This window comes from Megalops cyprinoides, chromosome 1, assembly GCF_013368585.1.
Source record: "Megalops cyprinoides isolate fMegCyp1 chromosome 1, fMegCyp1.pri, whole genome shotgun sequence".
Lineage (NCBI taxonomy): Eukaryota > Metazoa > Chordata > Actinopteri > Elopiformes > Megalopidae > Megalops > Megalops cyprinoides.
The window spans coordinates 60,652,862-60,678,167 of NC_050583.1; the positions used below are offsets into that span (position 1 = coordinate 60,652,862).

The 25,306-nt window shown below is 42.3% G+C and overlaps 1 protein-coding gene across 3 annotated transcripts in view; it reads right to left on the reverse strand.

Moving 5' to 3' along the window:
* sh3pxd2aa (SH3 and PX domains 2Aa) overlaps positions 1-25,306 on the reverse strand; it is a 92,193-nt gene that overhangs the window by 38,110 nt on the left and 28,777 nt on the right. For all 3 annotated transcript variants that reach the window (XM_036537519.1, XM_036537510.1, XM_036537502.1), the window contains exons 4-6: positions 22,069-22,145; positions 17,226-17,317; positions 2,931-2,959 (exon numbers count right to left, since the gene is read on the reverse strand). In XM_036537519.1, the coding sequence (XP_036393412.1) occupies positions 2,931-2,959; positions 17,226-17,317; positions 22,069-22,145 (198 nt within the window). The remainder of the gene's footprint in view (positions 1-2,930; positions 2,960-17,225; positions 17,318-22,068; positions 22,146-25,306) is intronic.

The window sequence follows — 25,306 nt, forward strand, 5'->3', positions numbered from 1 at the left end:
GACAACATTTTACATGTAACAAGTAAATGGTATACACTGGTAAAATATGGAATTCACATGAAGGAAGGGCTTTCTTGGTGAGTGAATCATCCCTTTGAATGGCAACACCCTCCCCAGACAGCCACATCATTGCTCCATCGGAGTATTACAGCATGCACTGCTCTGACCTCTCTCCATCAAACCATGCAGCTTTCTGCATATTCTTTCCACCTTCCCATCTGCCTCAGCTGGAGAAACAACTTTCCCAGTTTTCAAAACAAATTCAGAAATAACTGGGCTAATATTTACACCAGTATCAATTTGCCTGTTCATGGCACAGAACTGTGTTATACATGACAAAGGAGGTGGGTAAAAAGCAGTGCAATGAGCATGGAGCCGTTTCCTGTGGCAGTCTTGTCTTGAAAGACAGATGGACTTCAGTCACTTAATTACAACAGGGATCAATTCGGCCTGTTTTGAGCCAGCCAAGCCCCCACCAATTAGAATTAATGTCAAACTGATGAAATGGCACCACCTGTCAAAGTTCCCAGGACATAATGCCAGCCTAGTCGTCAAAGATGAACAATCCCCCGCACACAGACACCCCCTCCCCCAAGTGGAATTGATCATTGTATTGTATTCAATTAGGTCTTGTCTCATCTAATATACCCTCAATTTGTATGGAGAGGAGGATGTCACAAGCTCTTGTTACGCCAAAATTAAATCAAGCTAAATGTATTTTTGGTCATGGCATAAACACCAAAGTTTTGGTTACCACCAACAGAGGCACCGTCGCTCCACTGATGAGCACCTTACCACTGTGAGTGAGCCTTCCTCCCTGTTCTGCTAGGTTATTTGACAAGTTTTAAGTGGTGTGTTTCAGACAAAGAAAGCAAACCTGATTGCAAGTGATGCCTTGCAATGAGATCCCTTTCACATTTGGACTTTTTTGAATTTTTCAAGCTACATTTGAAAATATGTTCCTTAAAAGTTTCCAACAATGAATACTGGTATTTTCCTCTGTGAGACAGAATAGTTCCAGTTAAAATAATGTGATGGAACAGCACTCTGGTTGCACTAGTATGTATATTTACGGCCTCAGGTAATCTTATAATTCGCACTTCCAGGATAACTGGAAATGCATTGTCTAAATGAACTGATTTGTAATTACTATACAGTATGTGGGACAAAGGGCACTGACCCACATACCTTCCTAAGCAATTCAGATAAGCAAAGCAAGTTCCCTGGACTTCCGCTCTTCCTCTTCTCAGGGAGTGACCAAATGGCACACCCTAAGCATCAGAAGTAGTCTTTAAATCTGCTTCAGGGAAACCGTACTGCTGATTTACCACCCTTCATTTCCTATCCCTGAATTTTAATTATTCATGCCAAGTGTTCAGATTTATGGTTCCTGTACACTCCTTCAACCACTGTGAAAGGAGTGACTACTCTTAAAAACATGCACCAGAGTCTGGCTCATGTCCTGATACTACAGCTGGACAGACCCTCTGCCCCCCCCTAAACACAAACCCCTAACACCCACACACGCTACAATAACTAGCATTGCTTCAGCGCCCAACCCATGAAAGAGAGGATACAGTTGAACAGTTGAACTAAACAGGTGTTCTTCTCCCTGCTATTCCAGTACATTTAACCCTTCCACTCCATTCAGCAATACATCAGCTTGTCCATCACTGTGGTCCTTCTGCAGATAACCGTGAGAGGGTTTAAGCCTCATAAAGCACTTGTAATCTACTTTGTTCTGCACTGTACAGGTTGTCAATGGAGTGAAACCTCAAACCTGACAACATGGGGGTGTCTGTATTAGTTAGAGCACTCAGCTCTGGACCTGTGAGCTGTGGGTCCCGGAACAGACAAAGCTGTAGCACTTTTCATTAAGAGACTTTGCTTTAATTGCACTCACGTAAAAAATAAAATGGTTTTAACACTGCACATAGGGGCTGCATAACATGTCACCTCTAAAAATAGACACATAGTAAGTCATCGCCTGATAAGCGCTTCTGCGAAGCATGTACATTATGCATGGGCAGTCATCTCCCTAAAAAAGCAAATGAAATGACTGGAAAGGAGCAGGATTGACGCAGATGGCTGCTGGAAGGAGGCGATCACCAGCTTTGTCACAATACTGTACTAAATTTATCATGCTGACCACTACGTTGACAAGAATTCCTCACCATGTGGTCTGTCACAGAATTGTCATTCACAGTGGAATGTTCTAAAAGGACATTTCCAAGAGTTAGAATGAGTGCTGCATTCAGCTGCCCAGGGCCAACTGAAGGTTACTATGCTTTCTTTTCCACATTCAACACACACACTCACAATCACACATGCACACACACACACATACAAACACACACACGTACACAATACATATACAAGACACACACATAGACACAATACACATGACAAAAGAGAAGCATTGTAGGTGCCCTGTTCTGGGGACAAACACGAAGCAAACAACAGAAAGCCTCCCAGATGATGTCTCAAGCTCAAGCTGTCATTCAAATAATCCTCCTTCCTGCATGGATGCAGCAAAATATTTTGGCAACCTCAACTGCACTGAATGCAAACGATCCTATGACTTCAAACTGTTCTGCCAAAACAAGGAGAAACTGTCAAAGGAACAGAATACAAATGAGAATTCCAAACATCCGTCAAATGCATCCAACGCAGGAGCACCACCCTGAAGTGAGGCGATACTGCAGTGTCACCAGCCAAAAAAAAAAAAAAAAATCCAGGCATATTAGATTACACTGATACAGATAAAAAGGAAATATAGCTTGAGAAATAAGAAAAGAACACTATGAAAATGATTAACGGTGCTCTTGCAGGGCGCCCCTTCAGCGATCAAACAGAGGGGCAATGCAACAGGTTGGGAGGGCTGTCACCCGAGGCAAGTTTGTCTAGAGATAAAAAGCCAGTGCTCTTACCTGACTTGCGCTTGGAGGTGCCATAGTCCCTGAAAAAGAAACAACAGCAGAGGGACATGATTAGCGCTGGGCCGGGGCTGGCGTGTCACGCTGACCCAGGCAGGGCTCCCGCCGATCCGAACCCTCATCAACGACGCACACACCTAGCCTGCGCTCGTGCCACTGAGAGAGAGACGCTGTAGAGAGAGAGTGTGTGTGTGTGTGTGTGTGTTTTGTGTGCCTGTGTGTGTAAGAGAGAGGGATGGGTATGGCAGCTGCTGCTGCAGCAACAGACACTATCAAATCATGTGACGATACAGCAGCACTTCTAACCAACCCCCCCCCCCCCCCCCCCAAATACACACACACACACAACCCCTCCCTCACAAAAAATATCCCTCTCTCACTAAGAGAGTGGATCTTTTAAACTCCCCACACTTAATGGATGATTATTGGATTACATCGTTTGCTACGGGGAACTGGGAGAGGGACATGAGCTGGCGTTGCTCTATTAGTTGCAGTAAGCAGTCAGAAAATCTAGCAAGACAGAGAGAGTAAGAAAAAGTGGACTGTACTCTGCAATACCCTATTTATAGAAAAAGACTGCAAGTGCAGCAAATGCAACCCTCTCGCGCAGTTATGGTGAAATCCCACATCGCATCGCTTTTGATCTCAACCCACTTTGAGCAAATCACAGGAGGGGAGGAAAGGAGAAAGGAGTTCAGGTCAAAACTACTGCATTAACACTCAAAGACATGGGGAGGACAGACAAAGCTGCTCGTAACAGTCTGCCACACAGCAAGCAAAGCAGGAAGGATGGCTTGCATATCCTGTATATGTATCCTATTAATGCTACCTTTAACAACATAAGTGGCACTCGACCTTATTATTCTGGTGTATAAAAGCATATGACAGTGACATAAATCCCTTCCGGCAGAAAAGTCTTTACTTATGCAGTTATGTCCCTGCTGTTGGAAATACCTGGCAATGACTCAGCATTCAGTGCGGCTCTCTCCCTCATCGTTAGGCTAAGTAAAAGGCTGATGCCCAGAGGATGGTGAAATGAAGGGCATGGCAAAAGATGACAGAAATTTTTATAACCTAATAGAGACCTTGGACAGGGAGCTCTGTTTAGATGCTTGTGTCCGAAGGGGTTCACAGCACATCTAGGCTGGAGTTTAATCCGTTGAATTTGAACATTTGAATTTATGCAAAGTTTTCTTTTTTTTCCCATTTCCAACACATTTCATTAATACAAGCAACCTTCAAACTCAAAATGTTGAGGAATAAATGGGAAAAGTAACAAGTAAAGAACTGTCACTCCAATTTAGGGACTAGCAGGCTATAAGTAGGGCACTAGCATCGAATCCAGGACTGCCACAGTCTTTGTCACTTTTTAGAGAGCTGCATATGTGCTTGTGGCTATGCTTACAGTCATGGACTACAGACACAAATGTCAAGATGGCAACCATGAGAAATGAATTCGCTATGGGTCTTCCCAAGTCTATGGGGCACTCCTGGTCCAGATGCAGCTGAAGAGTCCTCTGTCCACGTGGGTCACTCATGCCTTATGCCACGCGCAGCCGGAGAGCCGGAAAGTGATCACCCCCCCCCCCACCCCCCCCCCCCCCCCGCCAACATCACTCCGATCCCCAGTCACCTCAAATCGCAGCCCCCCCCCCCCCCACTTCTCCCGACCGTGCACACACAGCGCACCCCGAGACCGAGCGGCCGAGTGAGACCCTTCCCGCGGCACAAACGGCCTTTTCACTGGCCGCAGCCCTCTCTCCTGTCTCGCCCTTGCTTCGTCCTCTCTCAATCTCGCCCATTGTGGAACCCGGCTAGATGAATGTGCTCTTTCTGCCTGCCTCTCTGAGGTCATTGTGCAGGAGCGAGAATAAGCTCTATTGTAAGATGCGGGGAGGCTCCGTCACTGTGCGATCCCCCCCCCAGGGTGCAGCAAATGGATCGACCCCCTCCAGTGCCACAGCAAAAATCATAGCATTTCATCGTTGAGAGCTGGGATTTTGGAAATGCATTGCAGGGGGGGGAGGTGCTGCAAAAATCCTGGCAGGACGAAGGCGTGTTTGCCCTTGCTCCTGTTCCTCACATTGCCAGAGTGCACACGCCCACTCCTCACTCGCTCCAAAATCCTCCTCGAGACATTTGTTCCAGCGGGCCGATCTTTCTTAACTCTCCGTCCTCAACTCAGACACTAGCAAAGTTTCATCCACATCAACAATGATCTAACCCACACTGACAGAAAGAGTAATAACAACATAAACACCAAATTCAACAAAATTTCTCACTATTTTCCTGTTTGGTAAGGAGGCTTTTGCCATAGGATATACAGGATGTCTGTTAGCATGAAGGAACGAAAGCTCTGCCTTTGTGACTCAAGCTCTGGCTCATGTCCACACATCTACGACTGCCCCATGATGACAGACTTTACTAGAAATCTCGGACTGGATGTGACCGCTGTTTACAAAGTGCTCAGTGAGTTAACTGAATGTGATGACCTCAGATGTACTACAAGGACTTTTAAAAGCAATAGGCCAAGCATCGCTCCCAAGTCAGCCATCAAGCTGAGCAGCGGGAAAGACTTGGCGCAGTTAAAATAACACAGAGCTAATCTCCTCGTCGCTGCTCTGAAATTCGCTTGCAAATCAACGCTGCACACGAAATGTCAAAAATGGGGAAAAAACATGCAGTTTGCAGCTCCTTACAAATGATATTTCCATGGCATTTTGCTTGGTCTTTGAAGCGGAACATCAGCTTGGATGGAAAGTAATCCAAATAAAAAAAATAGACAGGGGTTACTAAGGCCTCTCACTTTCAGATAGAGGACTGGGTCCACTGCCACCACAAGCAGAGTTGAAGTGAAGGGGTGAGTCAATGCCACACTAGCTAGCTCCAAAAAATATCACAGCTTGTGCCACAGGCTGTTAAAAAAGCCATTCTGACCTCTTCGACAGCCTCCGTTTTCTGTGTGCTTTAAACCTATCCAACATTTTTTTAAGGAAACAACAGACAGAAAAGTACTTAATTTGTAACCCCTCCACCCCCCCAGGAGACTTTTCAATTTTTCCTCTTGTGTTTCATAAAAAGGAAACAGGGCCTTAAACTCTAGTAACGGTCTGATTTTGTAATAATCAAAGACATGATTAGTGCTCTTAAATGGTACATTTCTATTTACTGTAACTATTAAATCAACTAGCTTACTCCCAGCTTTGGGACCTATAGTCATTTGTTAAATTTTGTTGGCTTAATATTGTTTAACATTTTTATACTCTGACATATATACTGTAACGGGAACATGACAGTAAGGACAATTTGTTTTTGGATAGTTACAGTATATCGATACAAGTGTATACTAATTATAGCATCTTCAAATGGCAATTTTCAAGAGAGAAAATTACATTATTTGTGTACACCGTCCCCATGGTAGGTTTAACCACAATGCTGGAAATGAAATACAGAAATTTTAAGACGGATGGCTATAAAATATACCACTAAAACTTTACTGGTACAGTGAAGGTGTGGAACCGACTGCCCTTGGTTAACACTGTTCAAACCAGACGACCATGTCAAAAACAGCTCTTAATGGCATTGCTACATGGTGGCCAAGAGAGCAGGTATTCATTGTGGGAAGAGCTCAGGATATACCTTAAGAAACAGAGGTGTATCACAGATGTATCGCCAAATGGTACAAATGATACAAATTCAGGTTTTTGCTGATGCTAAAACACTTTGGCCACTTTCACCAATTAATCCCTCTAAGCAACAAGTGAGATTGGAGCTGTTATTTTTGGCTGTTTACAGCCCTTGCTGGTGAGGCATCTGAAATGCATTACCGCGCAGAGGAAAAACAGAGGGCCGCTGGGTCCAGCCCTGCTTGCGAGTGACCCGTGGGTCTGAGCTGAAATAATAGTCTTCCCCGGAGGCGAATGTGCCGTGTTTTGGCAGTCAGCGCTCTTCCTATGTCTCGTAAAGAAAGATATGTAAGGAAGGGGGCGGTAGGTAGGGGGTTGGGGGAGGAGGGGAGGGCTTGATACTGTAAAATATTTAAGAGGATGAGCTTTCGAGGGTAGAATTTCGAAGGTTAACCTTTTGCTGACTGTTGAGCACGAGTCCCCAGCAGCCGGACTGTCCTTGGACGTCACCAGGCAACGACTCATTCACCTGTGCAGTCGTGACTTGTGAGACTTTGCCTGTCGATTGGTTACAGAAAAGAGGGGATATTTCGAAGCCTGCCACTCACTGTAAAACAAGCAAACATGCATAGCACACACACACACACACACACACACACACACACATACACATACACACACACACAAAGTTACAAAGAACTATTTCATATTGATCTTATGTCAGCAGGGGCCTTTCTGCATCATACAATGCTGACCATCTGTTAGTGTATTACAACACCCGCCCGCAGTCTTAATAGGTGGGCCCATTATTACTGGAATGTGCGTGATATTCGTCTTGGGTCAGCGTTTGACTCAGATCTGATGTCTGCCAGAAGTGCGAGCCCACCCTGATGTTGCCTGTTACTGTTATTCAAATCCTCAGAGTTCAGAGCAGAGCTCATCCTAAATGAGTCTGGCCCTGCATTCAAGGGCAAGCTGAGAAGCACAAGTGACCCACTAAATTGACATTTCAAGGCCTTGCACATAATTAGGCCAGACAGGCTGCTGATCCTGGGTCAGCCTCTTTCCAAGCCGCTGTTTGACAGTAGTCCCTCTCATTGGTTGAGAGCCGACCCTGCCATAGGATTACACCATAAAGTAGATGTATGAGTAGTGAATGAGATTTAACGGAGGCAATAAAACATAAGTCACAGGCCACCAAAGTCAAACCACTGCAAAGCCAGTTTACGTGTGTTTACCTCTAAAATCTCCTCACTCAATCAGTGTGGAAGCAGTAAGCTACAAATTCAGCCCAGACACTTTACAAGTATGTACATATAGAATTATGCACTCCTTCTTACTCCTCCTGTAACATGCATTTGTTATATCTATGATTGCTTTGTAAGAAACTCCTGGTATGAGAGTCTGCCAAATAAATACAAATACATAAAATGTGGCTAGAATAGCTTTCAGACCCTGTCAGGTAGACACATGCACATAAACTAACTCTTTTGAAACTCAAATTGAGGCATGCTTAAATGACATATATTTGTGCATTTTTTGTGGATCATACACTTTTTGATACCAATGCTGTACTTTTGGGCCACGGAGGTGGTGGTGGTGGGAGGGTGGGGGGTGTCAAAGATGCATGCAGCTTATTCTGTGGGTAAATCAGTGTACTTAAGAGGCTAAGAAGAGGGGTCCCAGCTTGTGGCTTTATAGCATTAGCATGATGGCGGACCACTAATCAGGATTCGCCATGTCTCCCGCGATTGCTTTTAGCAGCCTGATCTGGCGACAGACAAGTGCACTTTAGCTGATGAATTCTTCAAATGAACCCAAGGTGCACTTCATCCCCAACCCCCCTCCCCCCCACACACACACACACACACACACACACACCCACAAATATACACACACACACACACACACACTCATTTCCCTTGTCCTCCCTGTCTCTTGCCAGAGCTGTGCCCTCCTGCCCCTGTACAGTGACACAGTGACAGCCTTCCAATTAGACAAGAGCCTGCGGGTGCTGGGGCCTCTGGGATTGATGCCATTGTGAGAGCACAGAGCAAGATGCCTGCACTTCATCATAGCTATTTCCTGCAGAGGGCCAAAGCCATCTAATCATCTGCATCGACACGTTCACTTTTATCTTCCTTGAGTTTATTAGTTAAGCACGCTGATCACGTCCACATTAATCTATGCTTGAGGATAAACAAAAAAGCCTGGAAGCTTCTCACGTACCATGCGAAATCCCATGAACAAATCTGATGGAACATGTTTAAGTGAACTACGCTGCAGCCAAAGTACAACTTTGGAAACTAAACCGTAAGTACAACCCAAACAATAGAAAATGTGTAAGGTATTTGCTATGTGTGACAGGAACAACAGTTGCTGGAAACTCATGTATGTGCTTTAAGAGATATAAAAAAATAATAATAAACACATTTAGTCAACAGGGGACACACAACGTGCATCAGATTTAAACATTTAAGGATGTTGTAATAAAACAGCACTCAATGGTCTAAAGGTAGTAAAAGTAGTGTCTTGCTACTGTGTCTAAAAATCCAAAGATTACAGTAAGTGCACTGTCTTCCCCAAATCCCAGGGTTTTTTTATAGTGTAGCTAATGTATAGCCAAGGGGAGCAGATTCATCATTACATCTGACATTTTATTTTGCCAATATTGTGAGGTGAGTTCAGTAAGTGAGGTCAGTCAAGAGGTGCAACTGCTAACATTTTTCTGCATATCACTAGATATTTCTGGAAAAATGCTGATGCTAGCAGAACAAAAGCTGTCTGGGTCCACTGAAAATGCATGGAATTTGACCCTGTGGAAATCTGTGAGTCACAGGAAAAGCACTAGGCCAATATGTATTTAAATAATGAAAAACAAAGAAAAAGTCCAGACACTGGACACATTTATCTTCAGGGAAATTCCCATAAGAGAATTTTGTCCTGGTGTGCTTTATCAGGACAGGGGCATTGTCCTCACTATCTACCCTTCATCTGGCACTCTACACATCCACTTTAGCTATGCACAATTCAAGACCTGAGGGATCCCTCTTGTGGTGGAATGTGATAGGTCACATAATTCCGTTAAAGGATTTAAAATTATAATACTCCAACAGGGCTTCTATGTAAGAGTGGCAGAATATGCAAATTCAGGAAATATTCCTAAAGTGCAAGACATTTGCATTAATTATACTGGCTTAAAGGTCTACAAAAGACTGCTATGATCTACATCAAAATGGTCCATAGGGCATATTCAAACAGAAGCTTTTCTAAGCATGTTCTTAATCTATAATGATGCATACAACAGTGTTATAACGCAGACAGATGGATAGATATTTTATTGACCCTTAAAAAGGAATCCGTTTTGTACATGCAAATAAAACCAGCAATAAAAGTCAAATTGATAAGGCTGTAATATTCAGCAGGGGAAGTTCTGAGATTTTGCAACCAATATTTATTATTGACATAGTCAATAACTGTTTTCCTATAGATTGTTATGAAAATAAAATTTAGATTAGAAAATCTTTTCCTAAAATATATATTTAGATATTGACATAAAACTATACAAAAACATGGCTTCAAAATTAGACTTAAGTAGACTCTAGAAGCATGGGATGATATCAAAAGAAAGCACAATAAAAGTATGAGAAGACTATAAGAAGAAAACTACAATATTGATGACAGTTTCTTGATGCTAGAATGTGGAAATATTGCTTGTTGTACATAAGTTTGCAGGTAGGTGTCACTAAATACACACAAAAATGTTGATGATTTTATCATGTGTATCACACACAAAGTTGAAACACCACTCATTTACCCTGACATTCAAATGACACACTGGACATTTTCCTGCAAAACACGACACTTCATATGATGCATTATATTCAGAGTTTCTTTGAAGTCTTTGAAGATTTGCACTGTTCTTTTTTATGCAGCAAAAACAGTTGAAGTTGTATTGACTTACTGAAGCAATGGTAATAGCTAACATAACTAACCAATATAACTATACAAAATCACATATGTGGTTGGAATGACAGAAAAAGATGATGACACCCCCCAACCCAGAAAGTATATTGAATACAATAATGGTCCAAGACATCTTCAATATCTGTAATCAGGACAAGTTATCCTTGACTGTAATATTTACGACTGTTAACCTTTTTACTACACCAAGCACATGGATGTTGGTTTGGGGGAGACAGGGGGGCACATTTTACACTCAATGTTGAGAGAACATTAGTGTCTAACTACACTATAATGAAGCATTTATTTAGGTCTCATTCAGATGAAATCTACCCTACTGACCAAACCTGTGAAAATATCAGACTCGGAGACACATAAAGCACCTAGCCGGTGAATATTTTGTTTTCTGTGGCAGAGCAGTTTTAAAATCTTCATTTCTACTGAAATAATAAGTACTTATGATTGACTTATGACTTGATTTTAAGAGTCTTAGATTGTGGCTGCATTTCTAATGAGATGCTGGCAGCATTACACAACAGGTATATACAAAATCATGACTGGAAGGCGCAGACATCTCATAACTTGACCTAATTCTCAAGAATTGCTTAATCTTCATTAATCCACTCAACAAAATTAGCACAAGTGTTCCTTTCTCTACCCACTTTTCCTTTCAACGGTGCACGTGGCCCCTCAACATCATTTTCAGAGTCGTTTGGTCTGGCCCTACCCCCCAAGTGATTGAGTGGCATTCTGTGCCCATCGGAAATGAGCTCTCCCCTGCCAAGACTGAGGGAGTTCCCCCTGAAACAGTGCCCTCCTCAGTCCTGGTGGCAGGTGGCCAGCTCAACAGGAGCCCTGGGAATCCCCCTCTGAGGGCAGTTGGAGTCACAAGCCCCAGTCACGCTTTGTGGAGCCTCACTCCGCGGGGCACCCACACAAGCCTTGCCTTGTGCTCAACACACAACACCTTCACACAACGCCAAAGGTGCGCGACCACTGTGGTCGAGGTTTTTCTGCTTGATCTCAAACACGATGCAGCCACTTACAAAGCGACATCTCATGAACCCACTTTCCATTTCTTTTCCTTTTTTTCCTTCATGATGAGATAACTTATGTGGGCACTATTAAAATGTAAACAATCCACTGAGTCATACACACACAGACTCCAACAGATTTTTACCATACATGTATATCCACCTTGCTACCAACAAAGGAAATCCACACATCCCCGTGTGAGTAAGAGACTCGGGTCGATTAGAGTGAAGTTGAACACCCTGACCATCACATTGAAACAAACTGAAGCCTGGCCAGCTGCAAGCTGTTATGCTGATCTGGGAACTGCTGGGGTTAAGTTTCTGTGGGTGGTGGCATCAGTTCCCCCATGACCTGGGCATGGTTCAGTGCACAGGCCGCGAAAGAGAGAGCCGTGCGGGTTGAAGACCTGAAGTTAAGTAGGTCGCCAGGCTTCTTACGTCTCTCTGTAGGGGCTTGATTGTTTTTATCGTAGGTTAGCGCTTTCATTTTTGTCTGTTCCGCTTTATGAGATGAATGGAGGGCATGATTTTAATCGTTCAGTTCATCAGTTCACCTACTCATGCGTTTGCACTGCCAAAGCTGACCTACTCCGTCTGAAGTGCACTGTGAGCCCGTATGAGTTCCCTGGGGTGGCCCCACCGCCACGGCTTTTCCCCTTAGCTACTGCAGCAATTGTAATATGTTTTATGCTTGTTTTTGCTGTGGTGTCTCATGAGTGCACAAAGACTGTGCACACAAAATCAGAGCAAAATTCCCCCTAGCTGCTTATTCACATGCTGCCCTCCTCTGTGTTTTAGTTTGCGCCCCCTCAGCTGTGAGGCAATGTGTTCCTGCAATACAGCAATTTCATAATCCATGACAACCAGGCAATTATTAATTCCATGGTGGGATAACCGCTGTTTATTATTTTGGCCTGAAGAAAACTCTAAAAATGTGTATTTCAAACAAATTAACAGAATACACATTTTTAGAGTTTTCATCAGGCCAAAGTCAGCAAATAAATTAACAGAATACACTTTCAGAACACTGAGGTGAAGGATTACAGACTTAAGAGATCCAGACTGCATACTGTATGATATGTACTTCAGGTAGACTACAGGAGTCAAAATGTTCGGTTTAAAAGGCACAACACCTGGTGTCATCTAATCTCTCACAGAACCCTGACATCTTTCATGGGGACACTTTCCCACCCAAAGCACTGATAATATCATCCTGCATACCTCTAAATAAACCGATTAACCAATGATTCTCATTATCAGGGGACATTAGCATGTGACTCCAACTGAGAGCAATTTCAAATGCCTCAGTAATGTTTGACATACATCCCACAGATGGCTGCCAATACTGTACTAAAACAGGCTGACTAAGCAGTTAGGCCAGGTTTCAGTGCAAGGCAATATTCCATTATTTATTTGTATAGCATGTGACCTGGGGCAAATTACACACTTAGCCTACTTACAGTTTTGCATCTCACACACTCTGTAACCTATTTATATGACCAGGTTTTTACTGGTGCAAGTCTGGTGCGGTCAAGTATCTTGCTCAACAGAAGTGGTGTGGCATGTGATGGGGTGCTCTAGCCTAAGATTAAAGCCCACAATAGTCAGATCTAAGGTCCAGTGGCCTGACCACACCACCACCTTCAATTATGCGGTCAAACCACGAAAAAACCTTGTTTGTAAGGGCACAGCTCACTGTGTTTGTCTTCAGTTCCAAAGAGCAGCATTTGGCATAACATGCAACCACCTAATGGCTAAAGCTGCAGTCAGCCTTATTTTTATTTTCAAGGACAATATTGTTGCTTGCGTGCTGGGACTTTGCTCATTCACAAGGCACTAATCATGGTCCATTGAGGTGAAGACGCCCCTTCCAGCAGAGGAAAGCAGAGGCGAGCCCACTGGAGATGGGTGATTCACCAACTGCTAATCAGACTGCTGTTTGTTTTGGGAGCACATGAGTCCACGAAAGACCCTTGGCGAGAAATAAAACCCCTAAAATACGACACGTTTGGGACGGATGTCTTCCAACTGCTGAATTTTCATCTGGGCCTTTGAGGGAGCAAGGTCGCATCTGGAATAGTCCTGGTTATTTTGGGGCCTGAAAGGCAGTCTTTGTCTGGGGACCTCAGGACTCTGTGCCCCCGCCCTCCTCCCCGCACTGTGACTGATGAAGAGGACAGATCTCGGTGTGGAGACTGTACCGGCTTCCTCATGGCAACCGAATACATCCACCACACCAGTCCCATACCACTGCCCTGCTGTAAAGCCACCCCCAGCAGTGGGAGGCAGAAAGTTCACCACCATGATTCTCTCCCTGAGACTGATCTACAACTGGCCTCTTGAAAACTACACATACCATCAAGTTATGGCTGACCTTCTACAAAGTGGCTAAAGCTTCTGAGAAAAAAAAACAAAAAACAAAATCACAACCATCACTCCAAGGAATAGCCCTGATATTTGGCATTGCCTGACAAAATCTAAGCTCTTTAAAATAACACTGGTCTGCTAATATTCTTAAGACTACATACTGACCATACTTAAAATGGATAACCAACTTGGCCTATATCACATGAATCTCTATACATTCACTATTACAGAAAATACCAAAGAAACTCACACTATTAGCAGCTAAAATAACATCCTTTGCTCGTTTTTATAACGGCAGGGGGCAATCACTCAAAAGTCTCTCAGAATGGATTCGCTACAACATCCCAGCATTTCTTGACTGAAACCACCATGTGTCAACTTCACATGTGTTAACTTTGCACGTATCAAATTCTCACTACACATTCATCTTCTGGAATCGATAAACATATATCAAAGTTACGAGGGCTTGTGAAACGTCTTTTCTTTCCAGTAGCTGGTTCCTTGATGAGCATTCTGTCGGTGCTGTATCGATTACACTGTGATCCATCGGTAGTCACATACTCTGCTGTTTAAGACATGTATCCATTTCAGAAGCCTCAGGGCACCGGGAGGCAGCAATCGCACAGTAGCCATGAAATCGTTGCACGGCCCAGAGCCTTTGAGAATGGGGGGGTGGGGGGTGGGAGGCAGCAGAGGGCTCGCAAACTCGATTGGGCAACGTCTCTCTCCGGTGAGAGTCTGGCCTGTCCCCCACGCTGACCCCACCGTGATGAACAGATCAAACCGCCTCATCCCATACGATGACAGATTTATACCTCCCTCATCTTCACCTCATCTTCTCGAGGTCTGCATTTCCAATTAACCTAGTTTTTTTTTCTTATCCTTTACATCAATCTGTAACACGATCACACACAGAGTCTACACGGTAATAAATCAATGAATAAATCAAAGCCTGTCTGACTATTTAGTATTTTCTGGTTGGTTATGACTGAGATACATGTGCATGCTATAATCACTATAATAAGAACCAGCTGATATATTGCATTGTTTGGTCAGCTCCTGGTTTTCTTATACAAAAATCTCACAATCTCTGAACTACAATGGCCTGTATTTTCTTTAATGAGAGGTTATCAGCACAAACCTCATCTTACATCTTTCTTTTAGGAACATTAAGACAATAAACTGTACAGAGATTAAAAAGTAACTTATTTGGTAATAATTGGTTCTTTTATGTGAAAACAAAATTCAGAGGCCTTGGACAGCTTTAATACTTATAAAATGACAGCTGATGTGCAAATGAGTAATGCACCGCTCTTAAGCACATGTTGATGCACCATATATGTGGATATGTTTCCACTGTTTATTCTTGTGCTGCATGAAAAATGAATTTTCTTGAAATAGCCTGAATGGACAGCTCGCCTCACCTCACGATTTGTAAGTACCACTCGGGAAGGACAACGTGGTCGACTCTCTGGAGCACAAAGGAAACAGGCAGTGTGAGAAAGGTCGCTATCCTCAACCGTGTTTTCTTTTCGAAGGGTTTCTTAGAGCGAAGAGGATGGGAAACTATTCTAAACCATTACATCATCCCCAAAGGATACAGCTAAGAGGAGAGCTGATGAGAGCTGTAATTAAAATGGTCCAACCCAGCTTCACAGGCTAGCTTTGCCTATTTTATCGTGAAAGAACTATTTGTTTTTATGTAATGGGCCATAAAAACATTTATGCTGCTCAGCTGATGATACTGAAGCCCAAGCATTCTCGGTCCATTACTGAACACAGAGATAACAAAATCCTGTGGGACTGGTGACATATAATCACAAATATTTGTTGGTTAAGGACAAAAAACAGAGGGAGATCCAAAACCCAAAAACGGAGTACTATATCTCAACAAGCAAATATATTGCAGTAATTTTAATAATTTTCTACAATGTTTTAACAATAAAAAATGGCAGTAGGTTAGCTCAATGGCTGTACCAGTTGTTAGGGGGTAAGACCCTGGAGACACTGTGGAGCATACGCAATGTGCCCTAGGATTAGGCATAGTCCCATAAATGCTTCTCAACCGTGCAGAGATACGTGTTCATATCAAAGGCAGGGACTACTGTAAAGTTAAGCCCCGTGGTGCAAGTGAAATCTGATTTATTGCTAGAGAGAATCTGGCTAATTCGCTGCGTGCAGGGGACTAAAGTCTGCAGATCATCCCCATTTTCAGCCTGCAATTTATTTCAGAGTAATAGAAAGAAAATGAAAGAGAATCTCAGAAAAAAATGATATATTTCATGTCTGGAATCCATGATTCAGCTGGAAGGGCTATTTTGCATTATAGCCAGAAAGGTCCAAGGGAGAATTTATATGGTTCAGGTTGTTAGGGAAAGGAATGCATTTTCCCTCTTCTGCTTCAGACAGACCTGGCGTAATGTCTGCATTAGGAAGCAGTAACTAAATAACTAAAAGTATTCCCAGTGTATGTTCAAGTAGAAATACAACATATATAAGAATTATATCATCCAAAAACAATGAAAATATAAATTAATGCACACGCTTTCACACATGGAATTGTCACGTATACATTTAGTTATTTAGCAGATGCCCTTGTCCAGAGCGACTTACAAAATGCATACAAAATTGTTCACATGTGCCTGTTTTAGAGTATGTTGATACAATGGGTTGCAGATGTATAATATGCATAATGACTGACATATCTACAGGCAATTTGCTGATATACCATTGTTTGATAGTTTGATTTCATTCTTTCAGGACATGATGTATTTCCAGTATCAGGATTAATTCTCACTGCAACCTACATTTAAAAAGTAACTTTGAATAAAACATCATAAATTACTCAATAGGTACAGTACATTCAGTACAGACATTGTTGAGAGGAAAACCAAAACAATGTTTCGCTATTCTGTGATTTTGTCGCTTAAGCATGCTTTCGGTTCAGCCCTGCTAAAGCGCCCGCTCTGAGCTCTGCAGCCGATAGCATCGCAGAACCTTCCAGCTGATTAAATCAAAGCCAGCCCCGTTTCCTCACTTCAAAGCCTCCAGCGTCAACAATCTGCCCTGGGTTTCTGGGATGCTAACAAGACCAGGATGGGAGAGTTTAGAAACAGGGAGAATTAAAGCACCATTTCCAGAAATATTCGCATAACCCTGTTTGAATATGTAGCCGTGACACCCACAAGTGGGGTTCCCATCATAATGAACAACTGCAACACTGGCCTAAATTTTTTTTAAAAATTATCAAAGTCGAGCTGTTTGACCGACTGAGAAAGCTCAATGAATGTGACACTCACTCTTTGGGAGGGTTCAGGTCGTCCGCTTTGGTCTCGAAGAATCTCAGGACTTCTTCACTCTGGGAGATCTGAGGGGGCAGCCTCACCAATGCCTGAGAAAAAGGAGAGGGAAGGAAGAATTATGAAGTGTGGTCTTATTTGCTTCTGTCCAAAATGCCAAATTGGATTCACTTTACTATGCAAACAATTATGGTTACAACCTCACAATTAAAGGTAACAGGTCCACAGGATTCAATCTTGGTATGTACATAAAAACAAAATACATTACACAAACGATTAGGTTACCTCTATACTCAATTCATAGGACGATTTCCCTTTATGTGAGTAAATCACCAAAGGCCAAACTTGCCCAAATATCAATGAAGAAAAATTATTCTTGGATGGACAATGTGTTTTGCCCTTTCATAGATTCAATTATAGGCTATGGGAGCTCATTAAGAAACACAGAGATTAGTGTGAAGCAGGACTTGACTCATACCTCCTTTTTCCATTTTGTGCATAAAGGAATAAAACCATTTTTCAATCAAGTATGTCAATATCAAGAACTATTCCAAATTATGAACCATTGTTTGAAGGGTTCCGAGGGCTTATATGTAAAGAATCTCAGCGCAACAGTACTGTTGCCAATGCTCAACCAACAAATGAGGGGTCAACAGTGCTAAATATGTTTTGATGCAAGACTGTGCACATGCTCTGCATTTCTCCACGCAGACAAATGTGACTGTGTTCCTGCAGCCGCAGCAGTCTCCACTGGCTTTTAAAGTAGTCACATGCTACGGCACGCCACCCGCTCACAGAACTACTTCAGCAGCTGGCCAGCAGTGCTCTTCCATGTTTGTTTACATCCCTCGGTTGGGACCGTTGTGCAGTATGAGACCTTGGCACAGCATCGAAAGGAAGGGGGGGGGGGGGGGGTTGTCTTCAAGGAGAGGGGGCGGAGGAAAAGAGAATGGAGCCCCGGACAGGCACAAGTCAGAGGAAAACAGATGGTGGGTGATAAGACAACCCATTCGTAACTTAAACTAAAAAAAAAAAAAAGCTTTGTGCTCCTCAAAATACTCGCACATTGGTGCTGGTAATGTTTCATTTTAATCGCACACAAAAAACAATGCCGTCTAAGAAGAGCGTTTTCTATGCACGCAGAGTATGTACGGTACGTGAGGCGCACATTCTTCAGACACTTTTAATCGCTGATGTGGCCAAACAGTGCAGCCATTCAGGTTTCCCAAAGGACCTGAAGGATTGAATTATGAAACTGACATGAAAGTCTAATAACGAGAGCCTATGCTTTTTCAGAGTCCAATCACTGAAGCACTTTGAAAAGATGGATTTTCAGCAGTGCTCATTTTTGACCTCCTCACATGTGGACAGGGTTCCTACACATTTTCCATTTCAAAATTCCATACTCTTCCTGATTCAAATTTCCAGACTTCTCGGTAGATTTTTCAGACTATATATGACATCTGAGTACAAATAGCTAGATGTTTATTATGTAAATAAATGGTTCTAAAATCCAACCGTTAACATGCATGTTACATTCGGACTATGTATGCGATTATGTTGCCAAATAATTGCCAGAAGATTGTAGCCAGGTACCGTAGCTCATACAAATCAACCCCAGACAAGTTCAATGCACAGCATTTTATTCAAGCTGCAGTGCTAAAACAGTGCGATGCAATTCAGTTTTTGTCATGTAAATTCATTTATTATAGTCTCTTTTATAAATAGGAACCAAAAATGAGTTGAAAAAAAGTTAAATAATTTCATTTTCACAATGTCTGTGCAGCCTTGTTTATTCACTGTGGCCATGGAAACGACAATGAACACAGCCGTATGGTTGCGAAAACGTATGGTTGTACGCAGAAAAAATAGTTTGTTTACTTTTCTGATAACTACATCACTGCATAACTCATAAATGTTCAGACAAGCTTAATATTTGGTTATTTGTGATGCTATGTACTATATATATGCAATTCAAAGATATTGACGCATTTTCTTTCAAACTAATATCGTCGCGAATGTCCAGATTTGGTACAGTTATAAGGCACTTGGGGCAGAGCTGTTTTGCAGGCTGTGACATACAGGCATAGCTCTGCTTAGGAGTGTGCGTTCAGTCGCACGCCATACTTCTTGCCTTGCTTTCAACGACATCAAACTCGCTCTGGCCCGCGCTCTCTCACACAGTGGTAAACATTTTGGCTGGGCTGGCTGTCTGCTCCAAACGCCTCTGAAAAATACTCTGCTTGTATGATCAATTTATTTTTTTAGAAATTCTGAATTTTATATTTTAAAAAACAGAATAGGGGCAATAGTCTAGAAACACAAATATTTTTCCATACTCTTTTCTTTTTTTACATACTTACCCAGACCTGGAATTACTAAAATCAAATTCCATACTTTGACATACTGTGTGGGAAACCTGTGTGGACCCATTCTGTTTTGAATGGTTTTGCTGCCCTTTGAACCTTTTTCCTCTTCCAAAAAAAAAAAAAATACTGCTGTGCATCTATTTACATTCTCCAAAGGAAATTACGGCTGCAGATAGAGACTACGTTTCCTCTGGACCTCAGTGACAAAGATACCACTCAATCCACTTCTTAAAACAATAAAGTCTTCCCGAATCACAAGGAAACCACAGATCACAGACCACACTGGCTGCCCCTAAATATTCAAGTATATTCTTTTTCATACATAAATGAAGGCACACAAATCGTGTAACCAAGAGTCACCTCTTAGGATAATGTTTTTTTCCCTTGCTGTATTTTTGTGTGAATGATTTTTTGTGTTCAATGATATCTCACCCATATATATATATATATATATATATATATATATATATATATATATATATATATATATATATATAGATTGACAGCTATATATATATATTTAAAATGCCATTTATGTTCCAGGGTGACAGTGACAACACTTAGCAACTTAAGTTGCTACTTAGCAACATAAGCAAACATAACCATTAAATCTCCCCCTAATTTTTCCGACTATCACCCTGCTACACAGGTAAAAAAAAATATCATTACAATAATTCACAGCACTTTTAAAAATTTATACATGTGTAGCCCATGCAGCTGCACTGTCCTGTGCAGTTAATGCATGTGGTGGACTTGAAGAAAACGCTCTCCTCTCTTTCATCTTTTTTTTTTTTTACCCACAGCAATGGGTAAAATGTTTACGTACATCAGCTCTGTGCATATGTATGTGTTTAAATCTATGTGAGTGTTTGTTTGTGTATGTGTGCGCACGTGTTTGTGTATTTCACCTTCTTATCACTTCTTGGCCTGTGGATTACCCTAGTTTTACTGCAGTGCAATGGTGTCAGTCCAGTTCACATTTAAGTCCTCGACAAAGAAATCCATTCAGAGTTCCATAAACGAGTTGCATGGGAAGCTACAAAGGAGACCGAAATAAGTTTAATGGTCTGTCATGCATTCAGATCGAGTGATGAATGAGCACGTAAGGCAAGCCGCACTGGAGTGGTGCTTGTACAAGAGCTTCAGTGTGGACAGCACAGCAGAGAGGTTGTAAGGCCTGGGGTTCACGTCAGCTGCCATTGACTCAAAGTGTACAATAGTCTCCTGTTGAGGCAGCCTACTTTGTCACACCATACTGGCACAGGCAATACCCAGTTCTCTTCACTGCTAAAAGCATGTTGAACAAGAGAGGGATTCATTTACCAACACATTACATTATTCTCATTTAGCACTCAGTAGACACTCACCTACTCGTTATCCATTTATTTAGCTGGATATTTTCTGAGGCAATTGTGGGTTAAGCACCTTCCCCAAGAGTGCAACAGCAGTGGCCCAGCAGGGAACTGAACCAGCAACCTTTCAGTTATAAGCCCTGCTCCTTACCACTATGCTACACTGCTGGACATTTCCTCTGGGTTTCATGTGTTTTAAGAGCTCTCCTGTATGGTTCCGACTGTTGCTGAGACTGCCATTTAAAAAGGTGAATGGCAGGATGATAGTAAAAGTGTGTTACATTAGGATGCATGAGCCGCCAGTTAAGCAGCAATCCCTAGCACTAAGTATACTAGAAAGAAGGGAAGTTCTCTAAATCAGAGTTTCCCAAACCTCTCCTGGAGGACCCCTTGCCCTGCATGTTTTAGATCTCTCCCTGCATCAACACAGCTGATTTAAATGATCAGTTTGTTATTAAGCAGCTTCAGGAGTTCATAACGAATTGACCATTTGAATCAGCTGTGTTGGAGCAGGGAGAGATCTAAAACATGCAGGACAAGGGGTCCTCCAGGAGAGGTTTGGGAAACTCTGCTCTAAATACAGTAAGAAGGCAACGGCTGAGCATGGCACAAATTCAAAACAGTGAGAGGAGAGCAGGCCAGCACTGAATGTCATTTACATCAACATCCTGTCAGAGCAAGGCAAAGCCATGTGGACGGCAGCCATTCCTCATTCCACTGTCACTGCAGCCTAGTGGAGGAACGGCTCGATTTCCGAAAATCTCACAGAGGCGCACGTGTTGGAACGGGCTAGCGGGAACCCCTCACGCGCATCCAGATGGACACTTTGCCTCAAGAGTTGTGGTGCGTTCAGCATAAACATCCTCAGCCGCAGACACCGGCGGAAATGTTGCAGGCCCTCCAGCACCGCTGGGGATCTCTTCTGCTGGCATTTGGGGGACACCTGTGTCAATGAACGGCTCATGTGCTCTCGGTTCACGCGTGGAAGCGAGCATCGCTGACCCCTTCTGACACACGGGATGCCACGCATATCCCACCCTGGCGAGGGAATACACCCATAGGGAGGATTGCTAGCGGGAGTAAAACAAGAACCAAAAAAAGTTAAAGATGGAAGGTTCTTACCCTGCAGTAATCATCAATGAAGCGCAGTCTTTTCATGGCCACGTCTCGCACATGACTTCGACGGAAGAGAATTTTACCTGCAAAAGAAATGAGCATTTCGGTTAAGAAACTGTGATGGAAATTGAGATTTAAAAAAAAAATAAAAAAACAACACGACAAGACAGTAAGAAACCTACCAGTGCTAAAATCATATTATGCATCTATGCTAAATCACAAAATCCATCAAATCAAAAGAATATGTATTAGCTGGTGCAGGCGGTGCCATCGATCTGTAATATACTTGTGCTAACACACCACTAGATGGCAGTGAAGCATGGTAAAGAAATTCAGCAACCAAGTGCAGAGTCTTCACAGAGAGTTCCTCTTGTACAGCAACAATAAAATAATAAAATAACATAAAATGTAGTTCTATGTATGGCATGTCAGCTCATTTCACAAGGACTGATTCATACACACATATCCATAGATGATAGAAGTAATAAGACGAAGCAGAACACTGACGGTGTTGAAACCGTTAATATCTTTTCAAAAACATCTGCTCTCCACTCACATCCAAAAAACACCAGAGCCTCATCACATCAATAATTAGTCTTGCTCTGTGTCAGATTTGCTGTTTGCCATCTTTAAAAAACACATGACTGCAAGAAGGTTGCTCAGGGACAGAGTGCATCAGCAAATTTCAACATGGTACTTCCAGCAGTTCTACAGGAAGTCCCGCTTGTACAAAACAGTGTTAAAGTTTAGTCTACTTTAATAAGACCCTCACCTTCTGATGAACTCATTTCCAATGCATTACTGAAACCAAGGTAAAAGAGGAAAAGAAGACATCTCTATGCATTTTAACAAAGGGCCTGTCTGTTTGCTATTGTGACCTTAAATAATGTCTAACCAAACATGGAGATTTGATTGTCACGTATAAACAAGTCCTTGTTAAAGGGGCACTGGGCAGTCTGGAAATGTGTGGCATGCAATTCATGAAAGAATAAGCGCTGAAGAAAATCCAAGAGCCATGAAAGATATGTGCCATTTATTCCCATGACTTTGAACAGCTTCCCTGCTGTAGTAAGCTATGTTTTCATGCTCCTGCATGTTACCACGCATTCAGATAGCATTCTAAAGTGTTTGCTTTAAATTTTTACACTTTCTTCTCACTCAGATTAAAGTACAAACATGTCACTGACATCGACATGTTTTTTTTTTTTTCTCATTTTCAATCATAATTTCAATGTAGTTTTGCCTCATGGGAAGCAACATTCATCCATTTTGCTTGTATCTTACTCTGAAAATAAAATGATTAATGAATGGGTTTGAGTCCTGGCCCTTTTCTACCATAAAACATTTAGTTCTTTGTTTCACAGGGGGCATTCCCTGAAAATGTTATACAATCTACAACAGACAGTATACACTTCCCTTGAGAGACTTTAAGTACATCTATCAAGAAACATCCTTTTTAACATTGCAACTCAATGCTATTTTCAGGTCACATTCCTATATCTGGCTCCTTTAGTTTTGATCTTTTTAGTAACATAGGGACTTCAGAGTTTAACAGCCATAAAAATGGTTCCACAATGGAGGCAAATAAACAACAGTGACAGCCTTCAGGAAGTGATCAAATGGCACTTCCTGAAAAATAAAACTGAGCAGAAGGACTAAGACTGCAGGGTTGGATTTCTGTTGTTATTCAGGGTGTTGTGATTATTTCAATTGGAAAAATGCACTACAACAAACAACATTTTATTAATCGATAATTTGATTGATACAGGAATTGTGTAATAAAACAATAAAATTGGCCTGGATCTGCATCACATTAAATTAGAAATAAGCATGAATTTTGGCGTTACTCACAAATGAGCCTCTATTCAGAAAAAAATCTAATCAGAATAACTTTTTCCCCCACTTCAAGGGAATTTCATGTGGTGGCTTGATCATACCATAATCAAACACAAACCTGATGCATAACACATCATAAAACTACATAAACACAAAATACAGCATTAGACATATTAAACACTCACAACCTGATTCGAAGTCTGATGTAAAATATAGTATAATATTTACATATAATACAAAATATAAGTAAAATACAAATCAATTTATTGGACAAACCCCAGTACATGCTACTAAAAATGCTGAAATACACTGATTTGGCAACCTTACAACAGTTGCTACAAAAGTAGAGAGGTCTCTCAATTTTCATGAATTCTGACATCTCTGCTGTAGCTGGAGCAGCATATTTTGATTATATGAAACATGACAAAGACAACTTCCTTTCCTTTATAGACTTCTTCCTTCATATAATGTCTTTGACATTCCTACACTTAGCAAATTGCATTTCATTATATGTCATATTCAGCCCATGCTGCTAAACGTGTTACGGGGTACTTTTATTGGAAGCCAGTCTGTTTGTCTGGCAGTCTGTCTGTCTGTCTGTCCGATCTGTCCAGTGAAACAGAGAGCGTTCCATGCAGACACTGCAGAATTTGATTTCGACCACCATCACAGAGACTGTGCTGTTTATCGGCTGCCACCACAATGGAAGGACACATGTCACAGCACCCTTAAAGGGGGGATGGGACAGGGGGACGGGACTGTTAACCCTACAGACAGTGGAGGCTATGTCGTCCATGGAGAGGCAGAAGATGCAGCAATGCTAACCAGACCGAGACCGCTCTGCATACTGAGAGCACGGGAGAGCACACCCAGTGGTATAACATGATTGAGAAGACTTGCAGTCAAGTCCATCCAGCAATGTAAGGGCTCTATAAATACATCAATTGATTAAGACTCGGTGGACATGTGATCAGGCCCTGTGTAGGATTCGAGGAGCCTGGGGGGGCTAGAGTAGCCCGTCACAGACGCCACACAGACAACTGACTGGCGTTAAAGCGCACAGTCAGGGCATAGGGGACTGCCAGACGCCATACCCAGACAGAGAAGGGAAACTTATCAATACACACGCCACTTCCTATGGCTTTAGTTCAAAATGCACAGCACGTGGGTTATCAACAATGGCTTACATACAGTACAGTCTGTGCATGGTATGTACATTGTGTACATTAACCATTCTGAGAATTGTATATTTACTGTAGCATTTTAAGCATTCCTTGCTTAGAGTGTACCACAATGACCAACATAAATATCACACCTTAAGCCCTCTACAAACTGATACCCCCATCTACATCCGTGATCAAGCATCAAAATGGCCACAACTACATTAGACAGTCCACAGAATTTGCAG